Source organism: Esox lucius, chromosome 20, assembly GCF_011004845.1.
Source record: "Esox lucius isolate fEsoLuc1 chromosome 20, fEsoLuc1.pri, whole genome shotgun sequence".
Classification (NCBI taxonomy): Eukaryota; Metazoa; Chordata; class Actinopteri; order Esociformes; family Esocidae; genus Esox; species Esox lucius.
Window position 1 is genome coordinate 33,957,672 of NC_047588.1, and position 26,703 is coordinate 33,984,374.

A 26,703-nucleotide genomic window follows, 5' to 3' on the forward strand; every position below is an offset into this window, starting at 1 on the left:
ATCCGCTCGTATACTAATCAACAGCATCTCCAGCCGGTCATATATCAACAGCCATTTCTTGCCACGGGTTCATAGCTGGTGAATTGTTGAGTTATATAAAGTAAAGTGGCACATCGTAATCTTCACATGTAATAGTTAGCCGTGCCTTTTTAAGACCCTTAACCCAACCATAGCTGCGGAAATGTGTAAGGTTGTATTTACATTTTGTCTCCAAAACGTAAATATGATACCGATATGGAATAGGGAGTGGTCCTTGTACGCTATTGTGAACGGATTTAGGGCATCACATCATTTGTTTCTTTCTGGAGTGTTTCATTGATGACGTATTGACGATCAAAACATGAATCTTTAACATATCTTTAACATAAAGCTACATTTCCCGAAGTGTAAAACAACTTCTTCGGCAGTAAAAGTGAGTCCATGACTGGCGATAGTGGCAATTAAATTCAATAGTGCTTATGTATAATTGCAGCGACTGAGACTCGCAGTTTCTGTAAAATGTGTCAGTTCCTTCAAAATGATGAAGTTGACTAACTCCTCCTACCAGCCTAGTCTATTAACTCTAGTTTACTGGTGTTCCAGACATACACCACTATCTCAACAATCTGTCAGAGTCGTAAGGACTCGGAGTAAGAAGTGGTAAGAACCTGTCATTGAAACGTTTTTGTCTTGTTACTATAAAACAAATGAAATAATATGAAATCGTAAGCTAATAATAAGATGAATAACAGCAGGATTTACAGTTTACAACACTTTTGACTAAACATTTCCTGTTTGCATTGCTGTCTTGTTAAAAGCACCGATTATGTAGGTATCTTAACTTGTTTTTAAGCTGAAAAGTTAATATTTAAAATACTTTTGCATTCCTGATTTCTGGCCATCTTTCCTTTGTGCGATATTTATCTAGAATAGCCGGCTCCTCAAACGAATGTTGATTGATTGTTTTCATGGGTGGGTTTTCCATTTAAGGCTTTTGATAACTGGGGGTAACGCCCCAGAATAATATATATATATTTTTTTAAATATTCACTAGACTCTTAACAATCAGTGTTTTAATAATCTGAAATTGGTGTGTTGGTTTTATTCCTAAGACATCATAATTAATGTTGCTTCAACACCATCATTGCAACTGACATGTGGGTTACCCCAGTCCAAAGACAGAATATTCGACCTTATGACCTAACACTAACCTCAGAGACACCTGTGCCTAAACCAAACTACAGTGGCACCTGTGCCTAAGCCTAACCTCAATGGTACATGGCCTAAACCTAATCTCAGTGGGGCCTGTGCCTAAACCTAACCTCAGTGGGGCCTGTGCCTAAACCTAATTTCAGTGGGGCTTGTGCCTAACCCTAACCTCAGTTGTGCCAACATTCATTATGGTGTCGTAGGAACAACACGAACATAGCAATATCAGATCAGTCATCAATATTTGCTCCTTTACTCAATGTTTAGTAATTATTATGATTACATTTGCTAATGATTATTTTGGACAACAGTGTGTAGTTGTCTGTCATAGCATAGCACATTTTATTTATATTTTATACATCAGTATTTTTGGGGGAATATTTGTGCGTAGAATAAGAGGTTATTAAGGGGTAGAATCCATTAAATGCCGCCAACACGCATAAAAATGACCCCTTAATCATACCTTAAAGTATACTGAATTTCTAAATTAAGGTGTTCTATTCATTAGTTTTTAAGCTACCAGCATCCCTTGATATTCACCTTAATCAAAGGTATGCCTACACAACAATTAATGTATTAGCTCAGTGTAATAATGGGTACATTGTCATCAGTTGAGTTAAGAAGAGTTAATGCATTACCCAGAATGCTACGTTGGGCTCTGCTGTGCATTACCTTCTCAATGATGCAATAACTTTTTACTCAATGCAGTTACTTTTTACAGTGTAGTTACTTAGCTAATGGGAAAATAAATCCATTAAATTACACCATGTTCCATTTAAGTCACCCTTGGTGTTATACCTTAAAATATACTGCATGTGTAAATTAATCAGATTTAAAATGTATTCATTAACAGAATTTGTCAAAATATTTAAAATAAAATGTATTATTTATTTTAGTATTCTTTCTTTTTCATTTGTTGCCTCTTACCAGGCACAGGCTTGAAAGCTTTTATAGGACTTGTTAAATAACTGTATTTTTTTCCCAGGGCTGCTCCTCCCAATCTAGCAGCTTTCTCTGCATTTCCTTTTGTTCCCTCTCTCTTCTTTCTTCTTCTGAAATCCTTCCTTTCTCTCCTCCTCTCTCCTCCTCTCGCACTCTTCTTTCTTCTTCTGCAATGTTCTTTTTCTCTTTTTTTATACACTATGAAACCTGAATCCCTTAAAATGTCATTAATTATTCCTCAAACTACCTCAAATCATACCAAATAACTTAATATGAATTAATGGGTACCTCATATAATTTGTAAATCCCCTAAATGGTGGAATAGTTTGGAAAATCTAATTTAAATCCTTTTAAAATGCCTACATTTTGTTTTTTGGTCAGATTCCTTAATATTCAATGTAAGGACAGTATAAGGGAGACATAAGTTGTTTACCTAAATATATTCAAGTTACAGTTAAATAATAAATATAGGCTTAAAGTGCGAGTATTGAGGGTATTCACATCCAAATTGGAGGAAGGGTTTAGGAATAACAGCTCTTTAATATTTACAGTGGGGAGAACAAGTATTTGATACACTGCCGATTTTGCAGGTTTTCCTACTTACAAAGCATGTAGAGGTCTGTAATTTCTATCATAGGTACACTTCAACTGTGAGAGATGGAATCTAAAAATTTTATGATTTTTAAGTAATGCATTTTATTGCATGACATAAGTATTTGATACATCAGAAAAGCAGAACTTAATATTTGGTACAGAAACCTTTGTTTGCAATTACAGAGATCATACGTTTCCTTTAGTTCTTGACCAAATTTTTCACACACTGCAGCAGGGATTTTGGCCCACTTCTCCATACAGACCTTCTCCAGATCCTTCAGGTTCCGGGGCTGTCGCTGGGCAATACGGACTTTCAGCTCCCTCCAAAGGTTTTCTATTGGGTTCAGGTCTGGAGACTGGCTAGGCCACTCCAGGACCTTGAGATACTTCTTACGGAGCCACTCTTTAGTTGCCCTGGCTGTGTGTTTTGGGTCGTTGTCATGCTGGAAGACCCAGCCACGACCCATCTTCAATGCTCTTACTGATGGAAGGAGGTTGTTGGCCAAGATCTCGTGATACATGGCCCCATCCATCCTCCCCTCAATACGGTGCAGTCGTCCTGTCCCCAAAAGAATGATGTTTCCACCTCCATGCTTCACGGTTGGGATGGTGTTCTTGGGGTTGTACTCATCCTTCTTCTTCCTCCAAACATGGCGAGTGGAGTTTAGACCAAAAAGCTCTATTTTTGTCTCATCAGACCACATGACCTTCTCCCATTCCTCCTCTGGATCATCCAGATGGTCATTGTCAAACTTCAGACAGGCCTGGACATGCGCTGGCTTAAGCAGGGGGACCTTGCGTGCGCTGCAGGATTTTAATCCATGACTGCGTAGTGTGTTACTAATGATTTTCTTTGAGATTGTGGTCCCAGCTCTCTTCAGGTCATTGACCAGGTCCCAACGTGTAGTTCTGGGCTGATTCCTCACCTTCCTCATGATCATTGACGCCCCACGAGGTGAGATCTTGCATTGAGCCCCAGACCGATGGAGATTGACCGTCATCTTGAATTTTCTAATAATTGTCCCAACAGTTGTTGCCTCTTCACCAAGCTGCTTGCCTATTGTCCTGTAGCCCACCCCAGCCTTGTGCAGGTCTACAATTTTATCCCTGAAGTCCTTACACAGCTCTCTGGTCTTGGCCATTGTGGAGAGGTTGGAGTCTGTTTGATTGAGTGTGTGGACAGGTGTCTTTTATACAGGTAACGAGTTCAAACAGGTGCAGTTAATACAGGTAATGAGTGGAGAACAGGAGGGCTTCTTAAAGAAAAACTAACAGGTCTGTGAGAGCCGGAATTCTTACTGATTGGTAGGTAATCAAATACTTATGTCATGCAATAAAATTCAAATTAATTATTTAAAAATCATACAATGTGATTTTCTGGATTTTTGTTTTAGATTCCGTCTCTCACAGTTGAGGTTTACTTGTGATAAAAATTGCAGACCTCTACATGCTTTGTAAGTAGGAAAACCTGCAAAGTCGGCAGTGTATCAAATACTTGTTCTCCCTAATGTAGCTCCCTCTTTTTCAGGGAACCAAAAGTAATTGGATAATTGACTCAAAAGCTGTTTCATGGAAAGGTGTGGGCTATTCCTTTTTTATTTCTTCACCAGTTAAGCAGGTAAAAGTTCTGGAGTTGATTCCAGGTGTGGCATCAACTCCACAACATGCGGTCAAAGGAGCTCTCAATGCAAGTGAAACAGGCCATCCTTAGGCTGCAAAAAAATTACATCCATCAGAGAGATAGCAGGCCAAATTAACAGTTCGGTACATTCTGGAAAAAAAGTATGCACTGGTGTGCTCTGCAACACAAAAAGGCCTGGGCGTCCACGGAAGACAACAGTGTTGGATGATGGTAGGATCCTTTCCATGGTAGAGGAAAACCCCTTCACAACATCCAGCCATGTGAAGAATACTCTCTAGTAGGTAGGCATGTCATTATTCAAGTCTACCATAAAGAGAAGACTTCACAATGGCAAATACAGAGGGTTCACAACAAGGTGCCAACCCTTCATAAGCCTCAAGAATAGAAAGACTTTGCTAAAAAACATCTAAAAAATCCAGCCCAGTTCTGCCTAGACTTCCAGTAGCACTGGGTCACTAGTGTTTATTGATGATGTGACAGAAGACAGAAGCAGCCGGATGAATTCTGAAGTGTATAGGGATATACAGTGAGGGGAATTTATTTTTGATCCCCTGCTGAATTTTGTACGTTTGCCCACTGACAAAGAAATTATCATTCTATAATTTTAACGGTAGGTTTATTTGAACAGTGAGAGACAGAATAACAACAACAACAACAAAAAAACAAAAACACATGTTACAAATGTTATAAATTGATTTGCATTTTAATGAGTGAAATAGGTATTTGATCCCCTCTCAATCAGAAAGATTTCTGGCTCCCAGGTGTCTATTATACAGGTAACAAGCTGAGATTAGGAGCACACTCTTAATACACAGAAGCAATAAATCAATCAGATTCCAAACTCTCCACCATGGCCAAGAGCAAAGAGATGTCCGGGACAAGATTGTAGACCTACACATGGCTGGAATGGGCTACAAGACCATCGCCAAGCAGCTTGGTGAGAAGGTGACAACAGTTGGTGTGATTATTTGCAAATGAAAGAAACACTGTCAATCTCCCTCGGTCTGGGGCTCCATGCAAGATCTCACCTCGTGGAGTTGCAATGATCATGAGAATGCTGAGGAATCAACCCAGAACTACATGGGACGATCTTGTCAATGATCTCAAGGCAGCTGGGATCATAGTCACCAAGAAAACAATTGGTAACACACTATGCCGTGAAGGACTGAAATCCTGCAGCGCCCACAAGGTCCCCCTGCTCAAGAAAGCACATGTACAGGCTCGTCTGAAGTTTGCCAATTAACATCTGAATGATTCAGAGGAGAACTATGTTAAAGTGTTGTGGTCAGATAAGACCAAAATCCAGCTCTTTGGCATCAACTCAACTCGCCGTGTTTGGAGGAGGAGGAATGCTGCCTATGACCCCAAGGATATCATCCCCACTGTCAAACATGGAGGTGGAAACATTATGCTTTGGGAGTGTTTTTCTGCTAAGGGGACAGGACAACTTCACCGCATCAAAGGGACGATGGACGGGGCCATGTACCGTCAAATCTTGCGTGAGAACCTCTTCCCTCAGCCAGGGCATTGTAAATGGGTCGTGGATGGGTATTCCAGCATGATAATGACCCAAAACACACAGCCAAGGCACCAAAGGAGTGACTCAGGAATAAGCACATTAAGGTCCTGGAGTGGCCTAGCCAGTCTCCAGACATTAATCCCATAGAAAATATGTGGAGGGAGCTGAAGGTTCGAGTTGCCAAACTTCAGCCTTGAAACGTTAATGACTTGGAGAAGATCTGCAAAGAGGAGTGGGACAAAATCCTTACTGCCAACAAGGGTTTTGCCACCAAGTACTAAGTCATGTTTTGCAGAGGGGTCAAATACTTATTTCACTCATTAAAATGCGAATCAATTTATAACATTTTGGACATGCGTTTTTCTATATGTTTTGTTGTTATTCTGTCTCTCACTGTTCAAATAAACCTTTCATTACAATGATATACTAATAATTTCTTTGTCAGTGGGCAAATGTACAAAATCAGCAGGGGTAAAATATTTTTTTCCCTCACTGTATTGTCTGCTCAGATTCAGCCAAATTCAGCAAAGTTGATTGGACTGCGCTTCACTTTACAGATGGACAATGACTCAAGACATACTGTGAAAGCAACCCAGGAGTTTTTTAAGGCCAAGAAGTGGAATATTTCCCCATATCACCATGGAATTCATCACTGAAATGGTTACTTGTAGACAACTTTTCAGTTTTTCAGCACTTTATAGCTAATTATGTTTTATGTTTCCCTTCTTAAGGCTGAACATGTGAATGCTTTATGACATGCATTGTGTGAAATGGCACTAAGTTAATGTAACTTCCAAAAACGTTTTCTTTTGGTTTGATTTGATGTCATCTGCTGTCTCAAATGGCACTAAGTTAATGTAACTTCCAAAAACTTTTTCTTTTGGTTTGTTTTGATGTCATCTGCTATCTCAAATGGCACTAAGTTAATGGAACTTCCAAAACTTTTTTCTTTTGGTTTGTTTTGTCATCTGCTGTAGCCCTGAACATTTCCCAAAACCTCTCTCTGATGATTTCCACGGCCATAAAATCCATGCTGAAGGATGTAGATAGTGCGGGAACCCTGATTCCTGTTTCCAGTCTGAATGACAACTCAGACAAACTGAGTCTCCTCTCAGTCATTGTCAAGACCAAGCCCAAAAGGGAATGGTTCTGGAAGAAACCCAAGTACCAATCTAGGGGCTTTACACTCAGTGATGTGCTTCCTGAAGACTCACCATTAAGCCCAAGTAAGCACTACATTTTTCTAAGAAAGATCTGGTTATTGTTTCTAATGCTACCCCTCTCTTTATAGTTTGATTAGGAACAGGTAATGCATGTAGCTGTCTTATGTCTTTTTGTGATATTATAGCACAAAGGAATCCATGATAATGATTAACTTTCCTTCAGGTTCCAAGAAGATGGACTTTGTTGATCACAGTGGGATATTTCGTGACCAGAAGGAAATTAAGGCAGAAGGAAAAGTGGAGGGATTGTTTGCAGATATAAAATTTAACGTAGGGGTGAACTGCTCCTACAAACAGGAATGTTCCTTTGGCAGACTGAAGAAAGAGGAGGTTGAGGTGAAGAAGTTATTGAACCATTTGAAAGACAAGTGAGTGGCCCTGTACTATACACATAATAAATACTATCACAAAGTTAAGCTTCCCAAGAAGTCAACATTTTGACCTAAGACCCACTAGAAAAACTGGTTGGAATAACATCAGGGCCAGAATGACAAATTTTTCAACTATGGTGAAGTATTATAGGCTATTGGTTATAAAAAAGGATGTTTTTTAATTTAAGTGCTTTCAGATGACAAAGAATTGTAACAGTAGCCTACTTCAATGTAACTATTGTCACAACAGTTGTACTCTATATAGGCTCTACTTATCACAATCAGCTAATCCAACAAAAGCCTGGATCAAATAATAAACACAACAAGTGTTTTTGTTCTACTGTGTTTGTTGAATTGCAGTATATATATATTTGTTTTTGTAAAATTATGTAAACAAAACAGGACATTTCATGCTAAAATCCCCACATTAAACACTGTGGTAATAACTGCTCATGATTGGAAAGTCGAGCAAACACAATTCAAGAATGGATGTGAAAGAATTGGTGATACATTGAACAAATATTTTCTTACCTACTTTATATTTAGTTTTATTCATTTATTCTGGTCTCTCTTGCAGACGCTTGGACATGACCCACCCTGTAATCAAGCAGAGCTTTGCAAAGCCCAGGGCAGTCTTATGCATTTTAACAGAGAGGATTATTACCACGGAACCTTGTCTGGTCACTAACAAAACTCTGAAGTCTGGCAACATATGTGCCAAGGAGGCCATTTTGTTAGACCTGAGCACCTTTGAGAAGGTAATTTTTTATTACATTTTCATGAGCATAAAAATATAGAGTAAGGGGTGAGAAGTTCAGTACATGCAGTGAATATAAAAAGTCTACACACCCCAGTTAAAATGCCAGGTTCTTGTGATGGAGAAGAATGAGACAAAAATAAATAATGTCAGAACTTTTTCCACCTTTAATGTGACCTATAACGTGAACAATTCAATTGAAAAACAAACTGAAATCACAATAACCTGGTTGCATGAGTGTGCACACCCTTAAACGAATACTTTGTTGAAGGACCTTTTGATTTTATTACAGCACTCAGTCTTTTTGGGTAGGACTCTATTAGCATGGCACATCTTGAAGTGGCAATATTTGCCAACTCTTCTTTGCAAAAGTGCTCCAAATCTGTCAGATTGCTTTAATTCTCCAAACAACTGTTTGACCATGTTCCTATTTTCAAGCTTTTATCCTTAATTGTGACTTATGTCTCGCATCTATTCGTACAAGAAATGAAGTATATTCTGTGGGGTAAGACCACTGTACCCACCTACTCTATGCCGAACAAGCTGTTTCTGCTAAATCCCCCTTTACTGATTTAACATTCTCCTCACAGGCATCTGTGAAACAGAGTGTCAGCAAGCAGTCAGGAAGTGTGGTTTCTCTACAGTTTCCGGAAAATACTGTAATTGCCTTCAGTCTGATTGAACTCCGGGTCAAAAGCAATGGAACGTTTGGTGAGGAAGATATATGGTTTATCAGTTGTCTCATCCCAGGGATAGCTTTGAGTTGAGGATTTCTGGGCCTGCTCAGGCCAGATGATTGTGCAATGTATTGACATCAAGGCAGAACCGGTGACACCAAGGCCGCAATATTGTACCTTAAAACTAAGGATTTACTTCAGTTAATTCTTGGTTGACTTTATTTCGACCAGTTGTCAAGTCATGTGTCGAGCCTCTATGGATAAATTCAGGATTCCTACGTAGCCAGTTATGAAACTGTTGTTTGCAGGATGTATGCTCCCAACTGAACAAAGTCTAACATTTTAGCTTACTTGTTATAGAGAGAATCCAACATGTTGGTAGATCGTTGTTGTTGTTGTTACGAAACGTTTCTTCAAGAGAAGCAAATACATCAGAAGTGTTCTGATAAAGAGAAAGAGGTGTTCACATCAGAGCCACCTTGTAACAGCTGTTTGTCATGTTTTATGTTTGGTGTGGAACCCTGCTGCTTTTGCTAAGACCTACAAGGAACTTACTAAAACACTGAAGGTAGAAACCAAGTCTTATGGTAAACTGCTAGAAACATAACCTCTGTATCTGCTTGTGTGTGAGTGGTTATGGCTGGTTTCTTTTCTTGCCCATAGACCTTTGCCTCTTCTCCGACAATGGTGGTTTCGAACAGGTTAAGCCAAATGATGAATTCCTAGAAGATGTATTTATGGGAGGCATATTTGATCACAACAGCCTCCTGGATTTAAATAAAGGTAATATTATGGGATGAAGGTATGGTCTTCATTTCCTGTCCAAAGGTTGACCCAGTCTTCTTAATGAAATACTCTCAAATTCTCTTTGGCTAATAATTACAAATAATGATGGTTTTTACATCTATTTTATTGACACATTTAACTCCCAAAAGTGACATGGTCTCTTTGTGTTTGTTTTTCTGTTAGAACTAGAGAAACTGAGTGATCACTTCCAGCTGCTGTCAGTTCTACCGACTGAGATGCGCTCCAACCTGCTTCAGCTCCTCAGAAACACAATGAAGAACAGAGAGGAAGTCAGTGTTCTGGAGAGTGTGGTGAGTGAGATGTACAGAAATGTTGTTGTCATTGTCAAACTGTCTTATTTGTCTTTATTTGGATATTTATTACTCAAGCATTGTCAAGCAGGAACCTGCAAGTAATCATTTAATTGTGTTGTCTGACTTGTGTTTTCTATGCGTACGACCATTAAAAAGGTTCACATTCTTCAAGGTAATCTGCAGTTTTATAATATACAAAGGTAACTGGTCTGCATGAAACAATACCATTTCACAATAAGGTGCCACAATCATTCACTTACCATGTGTTTATGTTGTCAATATACTACATAGAAAGGCACACCCCTATAATGGCAGAGATGATTGTCATCCAGTATGCAATATCTGTAATATTCTTAAATGAACTTCCTCTGTCTCCATCTGTCCTTGTCACAGCTGGATCAGATGTGTGACGGTGAGACTCCAGACCTGGGTGATCTGAGAGAGTCAGTGAGGAAGACCGTCCAGGCCATAGTGGATCTTGTGGATCAAATTGATGATGATGACAAAGAGCTCAGATCCTCACTTCTCAGTTCCATCCACCTCATTGTCAGTGCCATGGATGGTGAGAAAGAAAGCAGTCTTCACGGGATCCTCCTGTCTCATTTAAAAAAAATCTATTTCATATATGTTTACTACTGTGATTTAATATATGGATTCTTAATTCACAGAGATGCCAGATGAGGGACTCTCAGTGTTGGAATCCTGTTGCAGTCCTCCAGTCTTAGAGGCCCTTCAGATCCTGGTGAGTTCACATCAACATGATTGAGCCTCCAGTCCTGCATGGTCATTTTGAAACTGTAGGCTTATTTTTATGAAAAGCCATTTCTGCCATCCCCAGAACATGTACAATATTTAGTCAAAAAATTTCGGTAATACCTTGTACGTGTACTGTTCTTTCAAAAAGGATCCAGATACTGTCACAAGTTTACATTTTAAAATGGATTGAACAGATTTTTTCCCTCATCATTATAAACACAATAGCAAAATCAGGTTTCTGGAATTTTTGGCAAATTTATAAAAAAAATACACATACAGCTCCAGAAAAGAAATTAGGAGACCACTGCATCTTTTTCTTTCCTTTACAAAAAAGTCCAAAGGGAAGGTTTTGAGTGAGGGGTTAACAGAAGGGTTAAAATTAAGGGTTAAAACCGAAGGGTTAAAATTAAGAGACCTCTGCAAATTGGATGCTTCTGTTCCTCACTCAAAACTTTCCTTTTCAGTTTTTTTGGAAAGGAAAGAAAAAGGTGCAGTGGTCTCTTCATTTTTTCCGTTGATGTATATATAACATTTACATGTTATTTACAAGTAACGCACTGTAGCTTTATGTGATGATATTCATCCATCTTGTGAAGGCAATTTTGCAAGGCATTTTGGTTTATTTAAAAAGTACTAACACAAAGACAACAATAGTTCTGTTTTCGGTTTGATTGGCCTCGCTAATCTCATTAATCGGTACTTCAATCGGTAGCGCAGTTAGCAATCACAGTTGTAGGTAGCCTAGAATAAGCCTAGGTCCCCATAAGGGCCTGGCCACAGGTTAGAACAGAAAACATTCTACCTGACCTGGAGTTTGAAATGAAAATGTATTACCTGAAATAGGGTTGAAACCGAAAACATATGACCTGAAATGGGGTTGTAACAGAAAACATATCACATGGCCTGGATTTGAATGGAAAACATGACCTGATGCCTGAGAGTGTCACAGTTGTCTGACTTACTGTCAAGCAGTGCAAGTGCATCATTGTGGCCAGGTGTTTAAATTACAACTCTAGTCCCATCTTATCATATAAACCTATTTTTTTTAGAGCTGATTAGGTTAGCATAGATTGTTTCTCAAAACGTTGAATTACTTTGCCAATCTCAAAATTTTTAGATAGTATTAAAACATTTTATATTGTATTGACATGGCAAGAATGTTCTTTCATAGACTTTGCCTGTTCTTGTCCTCCAGGTCCAGTGTGTGGCAGCAGGGAGTGGAGAGACCCTCTCTCTGACAGATGCAGGTCTGACTATACTGACTGAAGAGGAGGTGTATGGAAAGGCACAGTGTCTCTTTGACCTCTCTAACGTGATACTGAAGAGAGAGGAGGACACACTGAAGACAGAGATGAAGGACCAGACTGGATACATTTCTCTTTTAATGAGTATTGCTGTGAAAGGCCTGGCCTCTTTAGTGTAAGCTGATAGGGAAACCATCTGAAACAGTGACAGAACTTTAATATTGAGACAGAACGTTCTTTATTTTACCATTTTCTTTATAGGAGGTTAAAAACATGGTGGGTCGCTGTGTGTCTAAGTCAGAGTTTCTCAAAGAAGATTCTTCTGGGGACCGCTTGCTTAAAATAATAGCAACCATTTATTTTTTTAAAGACAATGTGTTATTACAATTTCTCTATGATGTCAACTGCACCAATACTTTAGTTTTAATAGTCATGACATCATCCATTAAGCATTTGAATTTTCTATTTTAGCATTTTGAAATCTATTTTAGCACATATTGAAGCTACTGAAAACAATTATTTGATAATATTATACATATCAACCGCAAACACTGACTTAATAGACCTCAAGACTTTGTCAAGATCGTATTACATATTTAAATATATATATTTTATTGTGTCTATATATTTTTTTTTTTTTATTGTGTCTTCATCTGTTAGTTACTGTTGAACCGATGAGGCGAATTGGCTGGAGGTGTGCACCCAGTATGAGGCCAAAGTTTTTGCCCATGTCACACCAATGTAGATGTGTTTGCTGGGTACCATGTTGTTTCTGGTCTAACATAGGAGAGAGTTCATTATGCCATGTAATCTGTCAATCTTGTTCTGTCCTGTTCAAACTGATACAGGCCCTAAAATGATCAATAACTCCAGCTTGTCAAGCCACAGATTGTGGATCTCACAGGAGTGTGACAGGTATGGCATGAGGTACCAGCGGCTCACGTCTGTAATCGACAGGACCCTGTGCAGCTTCTACCCCCAAGCCAGATGCCACACTGATGTCACACTAGACTACGCCCACACAATCACACTTTCTTAGCCGGCAACAAACACACACATACACATGAAATGTACACATATGCATATTGATGCCGTGAACTCTCTCACTCGTCTCGCGTGCACGCACGCACACATGCACACACGCGCACACACACTGCAGGCAATGTTTATTAATATCCATCAGTGCCTCCCCATTTTGGTCGTTATTTGAATCAATGTTTATTCATTCACTGTTATTCATTGTTGTTGCTCGTTGCACTATGTATATTTCCCTTCGGTTGTTTGTCTGTTGTCTTTATTTTTATGTTGTCATTATAGTATCCAGAGCACATAAGCCATAATGGACCAATACAATCTTCTGCTTTAAATTACATTTTGCTTATAAAGTGGCCTTAATATAAATGTCTTATAGCTTTAGAAACATGTGTTATGCTTTATAAAGTGTTAGTAAATCAGTCATAAGCACATGTCAAATGTAACGCAACCCGCTATGTTCAATATTAAAGTTATTGACGTTTATTTGGTTATTTGCCACGTAGGCGTTTTTAAAATGATCGGAGGACTAGACAGCGCGCTGATTGACATAAGCACAGTCTGCAAGTCTTCCGCCCACATAGGTTGTCTCTCTGACCACTCTAATGGGTTACTGGAAAGGAGGACGCACTGAGGACCAAGCTGAAGGACCAGACTGGACACCGTCCTCCTGTCATGGGTATTGCTATGAAAGGCCTTTAGTGTTGACCCAAAACACCTCCAGGCTGTGTAAGGTCTATTTGACCAAGATGGGGAGTGACGGTGCAGCGTCAGATGACCTGGCCTCCACAATCACCCCCCGACCTCAACCCAACTGAGATGGTTTGGAGTGAGTTGCACAGCCAAGAATAGCTGTGTGTCTGAGCTTTTGACGTAAAAATATAGACATCGTATATATAATTTAAACTCTTTCCCCCAAAACACACGCTGTGAATTATATTTGAACACACCACTACGTTTTCTTGTTACACTCTCTCGCAGGTAGAATGTGCGCATCACACCACTGAACACATCATAGTTTCCGGGTGTCTTCATTAAAGTTCAGCAAGCACACAATTACAGACTTAGGACTCAGGCCTCCTTACTGTACCAACAGTATCAAAACAGAGACAGGGCTTTCTCTCACATTTCTGGAAGGATCTATCCATCCATGTGAGAGACGCAGACACAGTCACAACCGTTAATTACAATAATCTCTTCACTGATGTGTATGTTTAAATGTGTTTTAGGGGTTATGTATTGTTCTGGGAAGACTTCTCTCTAGCCCAAACCCAGGGGAGGACGCCTCCTGGCAATTACACCTCCCTCAGGATGGGGCCACATTGTCTTCTGACCACCACCCCCCATGGCTTAATTCCTAGTTCTTACGCTGCTACAGTTTATGTACCGGAGGTCAGTCAGATTTTTATGCTGCATTTTTGATCGAAGGAATGCACCCTCTAATTTTGTCGTATTTCTGGTGTCCTGTTGAATCTCAGGAGTAGCTGTCAGGCAACATGGACCATGCCTTGGGACTGCCTGGCCTGACAACTCCTAGATGACCCTGCCCCTAGTCGCCATCTCTGACATGTTCTCTGAAGGACTGATGAGGCCAAAATGTAACAAATATGGCCAGTGTGCAACGTCTAGGCAAAAAACAAGATATCTGCTCATCACCTAACATCACCCCTACAGTGAAGCATGGTGGCAGAAGCATCATGCTATGGGGATGGTCAGTGGCTATGGGGAATCACCTAACTAACACCACCCCTACAGTGAAGCGTGGTGGTGGAAGCATCACGCTATGGGGATGGTCAGTGGCTATGGGGAATCACCTAACTAACACCACCCCTACAGTGAAGCGTGGTGGTGGAAGCATCATGCTATGGGGATGGTCAGTGGCTATAGGGATGGTTGGTGGCTATGGGGATGTTCAGGATTGACAGAACAAAGTGAGAGGTCCTTTGAAGAAAACCAGATCCAGAGTGCAAATTGACCTCAGAATGAGGCGAAGATTAATCTTTTCCAAGACAACACAGGAATATCTTTGAGTGGCCCAGGCTAAACCGGATTTGAACGATCATTGAACGTCTTTCATCAATCAAACCAAATGTGGAGAGAGTGAAGGAGTCTGAATACATTTCAAAGGCACTGTATATCATATAATTTATTTTGATATGTAAAGGGATATCAAAGTGAATCTTATATATGGTTGACCATTATAATGAAATCCCTCTGTCTAACGTGTTTGTCAAAATTGTTGTGGGCCGCTTAAAGACCGATGTTGCGTTTTTCTCAAATGGTTGATGCGAAGTATTGTATATCGTAGTCACCAGGAGGTGGCAATATAAGCAAGCCTACGCGTAAAGGAGTTCCCCCCGTGCCGGTGGGGTAGAGAAAGGGTGGAGCGAACTTAGTAACTAATGCTTGAGCTCTATACTTGAAAGCTTGCAACGTTAGGTAGTGCTTGTTCAGCTTTTGAGATCATTTCCAACTTTCCTTTCCAGGCTTTCAGGTACTCATGAGTAATCGCTGTGGACGTTTTCCTTTCACTGTAATTGCATTATTCATTATTTTTAGGCTTTTGATTGGTTGGTTATCAGTTGAAGACTGAAACATCCTCTACTTTTTCAGGTTATTTCTCCACGATAGGATGTTTTCCACGGCTACAAGAAACTTTGTGGACGACATAGATGAGAATTTCAGTCTGATTCCCGTGCGCAGCTTGAATGACACTGACAAACTGCTCCCTCTTTCACTGGTAATGAAACGCAAGCGTTTCTGGATCTGGCAGAAACCAAAATACCAGCCCACTGATTTCACCCTCAACGATGTGCTCTCTGAAGACCCACCCTTAACACCAGGTAAACACCAGACCCTCAGATAGACTGCTGCAGGCTTGCAGTTATTACTCGCTAATAATAATTTTATCAGTACAGGATCTCTACCTCTATCAGGGTGCTATTATGTGAACGGTTGCAAAAGATGTGCATTGATTCATTCTAGGCCCTGAGGACAATATATATATATATATATAAAAAAGTATCTTTTCCTGAGATTGATGCAAGAAAGAATTATGATAATAATAATGTTATAAATATTTAAAAAAGTATTCAGATCCCTTCACTTAACATTCTATTGTGTTATAGCCTTCATTTATAACTGATCAGATATATTTTTTGCCATCATTCAACACACTTTATGGTACTGGTATGGACTGCTATCATTAAGGATGAGGTAGTTGGACCTTTTCGGGTTGAAGATGGAGTGAAACTCAACTCCCAAACCTACTGCCAGTTTATGGAAGATACTTTCTTCGAAAGTTGATCGTGAACGGGATCAAGAAACTGACAGACTCTCATGGCAGTTACTGCAAAGAAGGGTGGTTATATTGGTCACTGAATATTTTAGAAAGGACCAACATTTAAATTAATCGTAATTTTTTGTTACTTATGTTACACTTACTTTAAAAATTGAGAATAAACACGTGAGTTGGGAGAAATTATTTTTTTAATGAGTTGCCTAATATTTCTGCATTCTTATGTATTCCCCTGAGAAAGATCAAAACTCACTTTTCCTTTGGTAAACATTCAGGTCTGAGGTTCAATGATATTTTGGATTGACACAAAGCATTGTGATTGTTCAACAATAAAATACATCTTGAGAAATACGATTAGCCTAATAATTGGGCACACAGTGTATAAATACACTGTAATATAAACTGACGTGTCGCTCTCACGCAGTTATTAGCGAGTCCGACTTCCTAAACTACAAGGGGACGTTTGGCGATAACACGTCAAACAACTTGAAGGCCGATTCAGGGGTCGGGAACATCAACATGGACTGGAAAGACACATCCAAACTCCAGTCGTCCTTTGGCAGCCTGAAGAAAGAGGAGGTGGATATGAAGAAGCTGCTGCGCGACTCCGCACACAAGTGAGTTCCTCTCATATGCATACATTCATATGTTTCCATTCAGGGAGCCCAAGCTACCCTGTCAGGACGGTCAGTGGTTAGTGGTGGGTAGAGAAAACCACGATGCATCCAAAACATCACTCCGGTCTCCCCAATTACATGCCCTACATACGACTAGGGCCCATAGTGAAATAGGGTATGATTTCCGAAACCCCTGGAGAGACTGTGTGAGGCAACTGGTGGTGTGGATCTTTGTCCATTCATAAACATGAATATATGAGGATGTACTTCCTTGTGATTAGTGGCTCATTTTAAAGGGCGCCCTTATTTCGTGGGACACTTTTTTTTGTGGGGACAGGGCCGGGGTATTCAGATCTGGCCCTGGAAGCCAGTTCCACAATTTTTTGAAACGCATCTCCCTAATCAGGGACTTAAACCTAAGGGCACCGGATGGGTGCGATTCATGATGAGGTAGAACAGAAAACCAGCTGGCTTCAGCCCTTGTGGTGCAAGATTTGAATACACTTGAAGTAGGGTACGTTATTGGCTACAGTAATTGCCCAACACATGTTTGAATAAAATGAAACATCCGGGTCTCAGGGGAATAGGTACGATATTATAGGTAAATCTGTGAAAGACAAATTAATATTATGTGTTGCATTATGTTAGGGGACATTACAGTGTGCTACCAAAATGTATATATGTTATGAATTTGCAAAAACATAATATATCACAAATTAAATGTAAGGTTAGGAATCACAGTACTAATGTTAAAATTAAGGTAAAGAATGACAACAACATAAAAATCACTTCTCGATTTAAACTTGCAACTAGTGGAGTGAAGGTTGGGGGGTGTTCAACCTAACTAGTGATCACATTAAAAGGTTTATATATATATATATATTAGGTTCATGCATGAGTTCTTATAGAATAATACTTTATTAATCCCTATGAGATGGAAATCAGTTTTATTCTATGTAATTGAGACTGAATACAGATTCACAATTAACTTAGTGAAATCCAGTCTGTGCTAACGTTCTACGTCTTGCCAGTGGGAGTGCAAAGTTAGTTCAGAGTTTATTTCTCCAGATTTATAATCATGTAAGAATCACTGTAATAATAGAATAACTCTGATTCTCCTGCAGGGTTTTAGACATGTCCCACAGTCTGATCCACCAGAACCGTGAGAAGCACAGGGTGGTGTTTGGTTTGGTCAAGGAGAGGATCTTGACAACCCAGCCGTGCTCTGTCGTAGAGGAGGTCCAGGAGGGGATTCAGTTAGGGGGCCTCCTGACCTTCTGTGTGAAAAGCCCCCAGGTGGGTAACTGGAGATGTCTAGTACTGTTTTTATTGAAACATCACATTAACAATAAGAGCAACGTTGTCTTTGTAAGTTGGCCTTGGATTCAAGCGGTTTCCAAAATAGCAGCCCTGACATAAATTTCAGCATTGTGAAGCTCACAACGTAAATGTTTTGTTGAGACTGGATCAGAGAGGTGCTGATTCAACTCTATGGGGATCTTTAAGGCTGTACTTTTGGGGCATTGAGCAACTATGTTGTGTGGTAGCTCCTTCTTGCTTTTTAAAATGTATGCATTTTACTCTGTTACTCTGGATACAGTGGATATAAAAGGTCTACACAACCCTGGAAAAATGCCAGGTTTTTGTAATGTAAAAGAATGAGACAAAGATAAATCATGTCAGAACTTTTTCCACTTTTAATGTGATCTATAATGTGAACAATTCAATTGAAAAACAAACTGAAATCTTCGAGGGGGAAAAATGAAAAATAAAAACCATACAATAACCTGGTTACAGAAGTGTGCACACCCTCTTATAACTGGGGATGTGGCTGTGTTCAGAATTAATCACATTCAAACTCATGTTAAATACAAGTCATTACACACCTGCCATCATTTAAAGTGACTCTGATTAATCACAGTTCAGCTGTTCTTTAGGATTTTCCTGCATCTCAGAGCAAAAGCCATTGTCTGCAGAGAGCTTCCAAAGCATCAGAGGGATCTCATTGTTGAAAGATATCAGTCAGGAGAAGGGTAAAAAAGAATTTCCAAAGAACACCATACCTACAGTGAAGCATGGTGGTGGCAGCATCATGCTTTGGGGCTATTTTTCTTCAGCTGGAACCGGGGCCTTGGTCAGAGTGGAGGGAATTATGAACAGTTCCAAATACCAGGCAATTTTGGCACAAAACCTTCAGGCGTCCGTTAGAAAGCTGAAGATGAAGTTCACCTTTCAACACAACAACGACCAAAAGCACTCATCCAAATCCACAAAAGCATGGCTTCATCAGAAGAAGATTAGCGTTTTAGAATGGCCTAGCCAGAGCCCAGACCTGAATCCAATTGAACATCTGTGGGGTGATCTGAAGAGGGCTGTGCGCAGGAGATGTCCTCGCAATCTGACAGATTTGGAGTGCTTTTGCAAAGAAGAGTGGGCAAATATTGCCACTTCAAGATGTGCCATGCTAATAGACTCCTACCCAAAAAGGCTGAGTGCTGTAATAAAATCAAAAGGTCCTTCAACAAAGTATTAGATTAAGGGTGTGCACATTCATGCAACCAGGTTATTTTATTTTATTTCAGTTTGTTTTTCAATTGAATTGTTCACGTTATAGGTCACATTAAAGGTGACATGATTTATCTTTGTCTCATTCTTTTACATCACAAGAACCTGCCATTATAACAGGGGTGTGTAGACTTTTTATATCCAGTGTCAGCTAACAGTGTAAAAAATTTGCATTTCTGGAGCTCTAGTGTACCACATTGATCACCTAGTTTATCTAGTAATCAGAGACATGATTTCATAGAGAGCTGGGGGAATCTTAACTAGTCCTTCTGGGTTGTATTGATTAGGACACAAAACATTTCATAGCAGAAAATGTTTTGCAATGAAATTGAGTTTCTTATTGGACAAATGAATACCACATATGATGTTTGTGTTGTCAATTCACAGGTGACTATAAAAGACAACACAGCTTTACACAAAGACAGTAATGTGTCTGTGGAGATTCCTGCAAATACTGTCATTGCTTATAGCATGACAGACCTGGTGGTCAAACGCAATGGAGGCTACGGTGAGGGAGTGTGCCATTTTATTTTCCGGGGTTCTCTAACTGTAGAGTGAGTGGCCACAAAAACTCACCCCAACAAATAAACAGACAATTTATTTTCTGTCTTACTTCATCCTGTGCACTCTTCCTGTGTGAATGTTCAGTACAACTGTAAGACACTCTTGTCTGCTAAACAAGAAAAGGAACCAGGCAAGTCTAGTTCTGCCGGCCCATGATTAGAAGGGATGAATGTTGTTGCCCTGGCTGGATTCGATCCGCAATTTCCTATGTGACAGACTTTAACCACTAAGCTATTTAAACAGCAGTTGTTTTTGCATGTGATACGTGTAGAGATGTGTTGTGTGTTTCCGCGGATCTAGAAACTACTTCCCTACATTAGCTAACATCCAAACCAACAACAGGTATAACAGGGTTGCTACACTACATTCAATATATTAAATTAGAAAGAGATTACTGTAGATGGCTAGCTAATAGCTAAACAGTAATGAAAACAATGAATCCAATCACTCCATGGCTGGTTCCACTACTCTATATGAACTATGCTATGTAAATCAAAAATCGAGAGGAAAGTGTTCGTTCTTGGCGCAGTTCGTCCATTGCAATATAACCATAAACAGTTTTACTTTAGGCTTACTTTAATGTAGCTACTGAAGCCTGTAGCCAGCAAAGTTTAGTCTGGCTGTACAGTACCTATAGTGAAACAATGACTCCAATCACTCCATGGCTGGTTAGTTTCTTTAGAAAAGCCAACCATTACGAAATGTGAACGACGACATGTAAATCGAAATTGAGTGGGCAATATGTTCCTTATCGGCGCAGTTCGCATCTCTAACCATTACGGTAGTCAGTCAGTCACACACTCACTCAGTAAGAGACATTGGCTTTTCTTGGCCGGCACCGCTTATGCGGTCCATCAAAAACTAAAATGTAATGTATTTACTGTACTGTATATTAATACACCTATTCTGATGTTTGCTCCTGTCTGCTCCTTAGAGCTGTGCCTAATGTCCGATACTCAAGGTGGGTTTGAAGTGGATGGGCCCTGCCTGAAGGACTCTGTAGGGGGTTTTGGCTCCTGCGGGGACGCCTCAAAGAGTAGCTCCCTTCAGAGAGGTAAATCAAAACAAGTTGAATTTTCTTCGTCTGGTGGTGATTTAGCCTGCCCCCCAAATCACACCCTTTTGACTGAAGCCCTCTCCACAAGTAATGCACCCAAGAGCAGTGTTCATCAACTCTGGCACTCCAAGCCAGTTTCACTCAATGTTTTCATTGCAACCCTCTAATTAGGGATTTGAGACAACAGGTGGGCCCAATTAATTATGACAACAGAAAACACAAAACCAGCAGGCTCCTGCCCTTGTAAGGTGACAGTTGATGATCCCTGCCTAGAGGAACTAGGATGGAATTTGTAATGGTGATGGTGGATGGCAGGTCATGTAATGGTGATGGTGGATGGCAGGTCATGTAATGGTGATGGTGGATGGCAGGTCATGTAATGGTGATGGTGGATGGCAGGTCATGTAATGGTGATGGTGGATGGCAGATCATGTAATGGTGATGGTGGATGGCAGGTCATGTAATGGTGATGGTGGATGGCAGATCATGTAATGGTGATGGTGGATGGCAGATCATGTAATGGTGTGCTGGTTGGCAGGTAATAATGTCTTTGTCTTTGTGGTTGGATAAAAATTATTCAGTTTGTCACATGGTTGTAAAACCTCTGTGATGCGAGTGAAAGCTTATCTAGAGGCAACATGTCTGTGTTGGTTGTTGTTTTGACAGAACTAGAGAAACTGTGTGATCACTTCCAACTGCTGTCAGTCCAGCCAACTGAGACGCGCTCCTCTCTGCTCAAGTTCCTCAGGAACACAATGAATAACCGAGAGGAAGTCAGTGTTCTGGAGAGTGTGGTGAGTGAGATGTACAGTAAATGCCGGTAGCGCAGAGAGGAACTGTTGTCCTTTAGTGAAATACAGGGCATTCATCAGAAGAACCTGCTGAAAGTACCTAATGTATCCTGCAAGAGCACAAAACGTGTGGCATTACATTTGACTTCTCAACCAATCCTTGAAATGTGAATCAGTCTCATGGAGGATGCATGAGATAAGCCTTAAGCACTGCTCCAAATGCAAAGTAGAACAATATTTGGAATTTCCCTAAACTGCTGAACACAGCGGAGTACTTTTACTGTACTTTTTACAGTTCTGCCACTCATCCTAAATCACTTTAGGTTTCGCATCGGTTCAGATGATGTCAACTGAGAGTACAGCAACTTCACAGGGCACTTGACTGCGTGCTGCTTCAGGCTGCCCAACCACGTTGGAAAGTGCGGGCTACGCCTTTCAATGAAAACAACGGTGTCTTCCCATCCAAATGTAAAGGCGTGCTCGAAGTTCAACAGAACTTTACACTCGCTAGACAAAGATTTGTTTTTGGAGGATACACTGTGTCACACCTGTGTGACTGAATGTGTTTTTTCTTGTCAGATGTTGACTGTGTTGAAAGGGTTACAGCAGTGTGCCAGACTGGATTAGGTGGCATGACCTCACTGAAATAACCCCCCGCCCCCCCGCCCCCGTTTTAAAGATCAGACAAGTTAAAACACATTTTGACACCCCGAATATGCCGGATGAACAAATACAAGTTAATGCACCGAAATATTGTGTCGCAAATATTGAACAAAACAGGGAAGTACAGGAGTTTCTCTAATTTCAAAAAAAGTTTTCCTTTCTTTAAACAGTTAAATAAAAAAGAAGGAAAAAGGAAGACATTAGCAAAAGAGAACTGAAGAGGTCCCGCTCTCCCTCTTCCCTCTACACAGGAACACCTGACAAGAATGTGACAAATGTGCTCTTGTTGAGGCTTGGGTAGTCTTTCAAATTCCAGGAAAATGACTAATGGTTCACGGCAAGTGGAGTGTCATTTGATTCCAGACCAATAACGGTCTAAATCAGACCACATGGTTTTCCTGGAAGGAAGTGCATCCGCTGTGACACTTGCCAAGTAGAGGTATTTGAAAGGATCTGTGTAGTCTTGGATTGTGTGAAACAATCGCATCCATAGCAGATTAACCATTTTGAAATTAAAGCATGTTTTTATTTCTAGATTTATATCTACAGTGGATATAATAAGTCCTTTTATATCCACTGTAAATTGTTTATCTGATATGGATGAAAGTACTCTGAAGGTGATCGTCTGCACTTTAACCCCATAGTCAGTGTGTAATTTCCGCACCAAACCAATGCGTAGTGAATGTTGCTTGGCGGTTCAGTAGCAGCCTAGAGCTCATTGCACTGCATCTCATATGTATATAAAAATGAATAATGACTAGAACAGCTCTTAAAACCGGACTGTACGAAGTCCAAAGTGTCGCCTGTCGTGGTGTGAGAACATCAGGGTTTGCGGTCGTTGTTGGGTGTCTCACCTGTTGTTTCAAGTGTTGTCTTCTCCCAGTTGGACCAGCTGTGCAGAGGCAGGACAACAGATCTGGGTGATGCAGACAGCGAGACAGTCCAGGGGGTTCTGGATCTTATGACGCCGTCAGACAACCTGGGGCAGAACCACACCCTTGCCCCCTCCCTCCTCCGTTCCACTCTTCTTATCACCAGCGCCATGGAGGGTGAGAGCAATAGTTACCCACTGCCCAATTCATTAGCGTTACTTTGAATCACATTTTACGTTCAGTGGGATGTCACAGCAGCGCCTAGCGTAATGGCGTTAGGAACATCCCCGAAACCGACACTTAAGTTTGGACAAGTGGTTGGCTTTCTGGTGTAGGGCAGACTGCCAGTGGTGGAAGTGATATTGTTAGTCCCGCCCAGTGTGAAGTCAGTTTCACTAGCTGCTGCATTCATCAGGAACACTTTCATTTAAAAAAAAAATCCTCAGTCCCCACAATGCCCTGACAGACACACCACTTCCCCTTACAGTTTCAAATTCAGTGTGCAAATTTATTTCTCAGAGATGACCGATGAGGGACTCTCAGTGTTGGCTTCCTGTTGCAGTCCTCCAGTCTTAGAGGCCCTACAGATCCTGGTGAGTTAGCACCTCCTTTAATATCACTAATTAGCCTGGTGGACATGTCTATCTGTTAATAACAATCTGAATATTGGCCATTATATGGCTTTTCATTCATGAGCTAAGATGTTGCTTTGAAAAGAAAAAACATTCAGGCAGTCGGCAGTTCCAGGCAGTCGGTCTTCCAAAGCTACAGGAGGATCCAGCTCATTAAAAGACTAGTTGTGAGATTAGAGATATTACTTCACTGTGTTGACTATTCACCACTTAGCCATTTTACCAGTGTGGAACTCGTAATTTCATAATACAGGCATGACATAGCGCTGTACTCTGTTAGACTTTGCCTGTTCTTGTCCTCCAGGTCCAGTGTGTGGCAGCAAGGAGTGGAGAGACCCTCTCTCTGACAGATGCAGGTCTGACTGTTCTGACTGAGGAGGAGGTGTATGGAAAGGCACAGTGTCTCTTTGACCTCTCTAACGTGATACTGAAGAGAGAGGAGGACACACTGAAAACAGAGATGAAGGACCAGCCTGGAAACCTTCCTCTTGTTATGAGTATTGCTGTAAAAGGCCTGGCTTCTTTAGCTACCACTGTCTGAGTATAAAAGCAGAGGGGTAATATTTCTGAACCTCTTGTAATAGATAAAACGCAGATATCCAAAATAATATAACTTTGAATCAATGTTCTCATGGTCAATATAGCCACAGTATCTTACAGTAGATGGAGGTTATTTTTTTTACACATAGGTTACACAAGGCAAACTACTCATTGGGAACTAGTTGGGTCAAGGGCGCTGTGTAGAATACCGAGTCTAACAATTTGACAGAATTCAAACATTAACACGACTTGCCGCCTCGTTTTCCCTCACTGAACTGAAACAGAAGAGCATCAGTTAGTCTGGGGTGGTTTCGGTTGGTTGGGGGACTATACTGCAGCTGGAAAACCAATCTGAGGGGCCTACATGTCAGTGCAAACTGATGAACGGACCGTCAAGGAAATATTTACGGGGAATATCTCAGGCACAGTATTGAACAATTTTGTTGATTAAAAATCTTATCGTCTTATGATCATTAATGCTCAGAGGTCACCTTTTCATATTAAAATATTGTGAGTCAATTGCCTGTAAAAAGAAAAAAAAGCCTTGGATTGAATCCTGCACTAAGATTACACCTACACACAAACAGTAAATATGTACATTGTTCTCAGTATTGATACTGTAATAATGTCTTTTAGGAACTATCGTTAAGCAGGAACCTGCAAGTATAAAGTTTGTGTGATTTGCCGTGTGTATCCTGATGATACAAATGAAAATAAAGATGAATTCTCAGAACTGTCTCGCACTTCCTCTTGCTGGGCAACGATAACAATGTACTGCTGCTCTGGTTAAAGGAAAATGTCAAATTTTTTAAACATTAGAGATTTCCTTACCTTGAACATAGTGTACGGGCTATGAGAAACAAATATTTGATTCAGTCCCCTTTAAGCTTTTGAATACTCTGTGCAACTTTGATGTCTTGCACGTTCATGCCTTTAGCCAGCTCATCATTGCAAATGAGAATTAGTTCTCAATCAGCTTAACAGGTAAAAAAAAAACAATAGGATGAAATGGCCATTGAAAACATCAGCTAAATTCAGCCATGATAGCCAAAAAATTAATTTGGGCATTAGAGCATGATTTATCAAAAAGTTGATTTCTTTTACATATTTAGAGATATTCACATTAACACTAGACACATTTCACCTATGACACTAAAATATAGTTTCACAATTTTTTTCATAAAAAATGTCCAAAATACAATTTCATAATACAGAAAACACAAGTGCACCACCTAGCTGCTGCTGGTGCCGTTTGGCTTCAATGGCTTTGTAACCCTCAGATAAGTCTTTGAATCTTGCCATGATGCGTTACCATACACCAGGTTTCTAATCTTTATGGAAGGGTGGACACTCCCAGGACAGTCTAATAATTTGGAGCTGCTTTGGTCAATTTAATTTTAGCCACTCCACATGATTGTAAAGATAAGGGCCTAATACCTTTTCCCAAATAATTAAATAGCATTTGTTTATTTTCCGGAAATATCCATGTATGTAAAAAAAGAAATCCCGGGGCGGATAAAAAAAGAAATATAATAATGATAATAATAATATATACACCTATATGCCCAAAATTTTTCCATTGATTTTTAACTAGTAGTGGCTAAAGGTAGCTATGACTGTTTCTCTTTGCCCATAAGTTGTACATTCAAAACAAATACATGGCCATATATAGCTCTTAAAAATACTTTGTGTTTTGTCCAAAGTATTATTTACAAGCCATAAAAATAAAAAAAACTGTTGCTTTATTTGACACATCGGAAAATACAATGTTTTGCTCAGTTGAAATTGTAAAATATATAAATGCAAGGTAGATATGGCCAATAGTTACAAACTCTTACATTTCAGTAATATCACATCAAAAAGGGATGGTTCTCTGAGATGGAGAAGTACCCTGTCAAGACAAGTACCCCGGAAATAGTTTAAGGGTTTCCCCATTCCAACACAGCACCATACAGACTGAATCACAGTTAGAGTACTGACTATCCAATAAAACACAAAGCCACGCAACATGGGAAGACTGATAGCCTATACATCGTCTCATCCCAAAAAATAAACACCA

At 40.1% G+C, this 26,703-nt stretch overlaps 2 protein-coding genes across 3 annotated transcripts; both read left to right on the top strand.

Annotated features, from left to right (window-relative positions):
- Positions 1-558: 558 nt before the first annotated feature.
- On the top strand, positions 559-13,566 carry LOC105018776 (gasdermin-E). 2 transcript variants are annotated; one of them, XM_010884481.3, is made up of 10 exons: positions 559-639; positions 6,863-7,111; positions 7,272-7,476; positions 8,057-8,237; positions 8,827-8,947; positions 9,577-9,696; positions 9,883-10,010; positions 10,407-10,575; positions 10,682-10,755; positions 11,965-13,566. In XM_010884481.3, the coding sequence occupies exons 2-10, from the start codon at positions 6,892-6,894 to the stop codon at positions 12,190-12,192; spliced, it is 1,446 nt and encodes a 481-aa protein (XP_010882783.1). In that variant the 5' UTR covers positions 559-639; positions 6,863-6,891; the 3' UTR covers positions 12,193-13,566. The 2 variants fall into 2 exon arrangements, with proteins under 2 accessions (XP_010882783.1, XP_034144943.1); XM_034289052.1 differs by lacking the exon at positions 559-639 and adding an exon at positions 6,475-6,545.
- Positions 13,567-13,644: 78 nt separating this feature from the next.
- Positions 13,645-25,551, top strand: LOC106024808 (gasdermin-E-like). The gene is made up of 11 exons (XM_013139203.3): positions 13,645-14,437; positions 14,524-15,539; positions 15,659-15,888; positions 16,768-16,960; positions 18,085-18,256; positions 19,913-20,033; positions 21,024-21,143; positions 21,813-21,940; positions 23,484-23,649; positions 23,992-24,065; positions 24,409-25,551. The coding sequence occupies exons 3-11, from the start codon at positions 15,678-15,680 to the stop codon at positions 24,643-24,645; spliced, it is 1,422 nt and encodes a 473-aa protein (XP_012994657.2). The 5' UTR covers positions 13,645-14,437; positions 14,524-15,539; positions 15,659-15,677; the 3' UTR covers positions 24,646-25,551.
- The last annotated feature ends 1,152 nt before the right edge of the window (positions 25,552-26,703 follow it).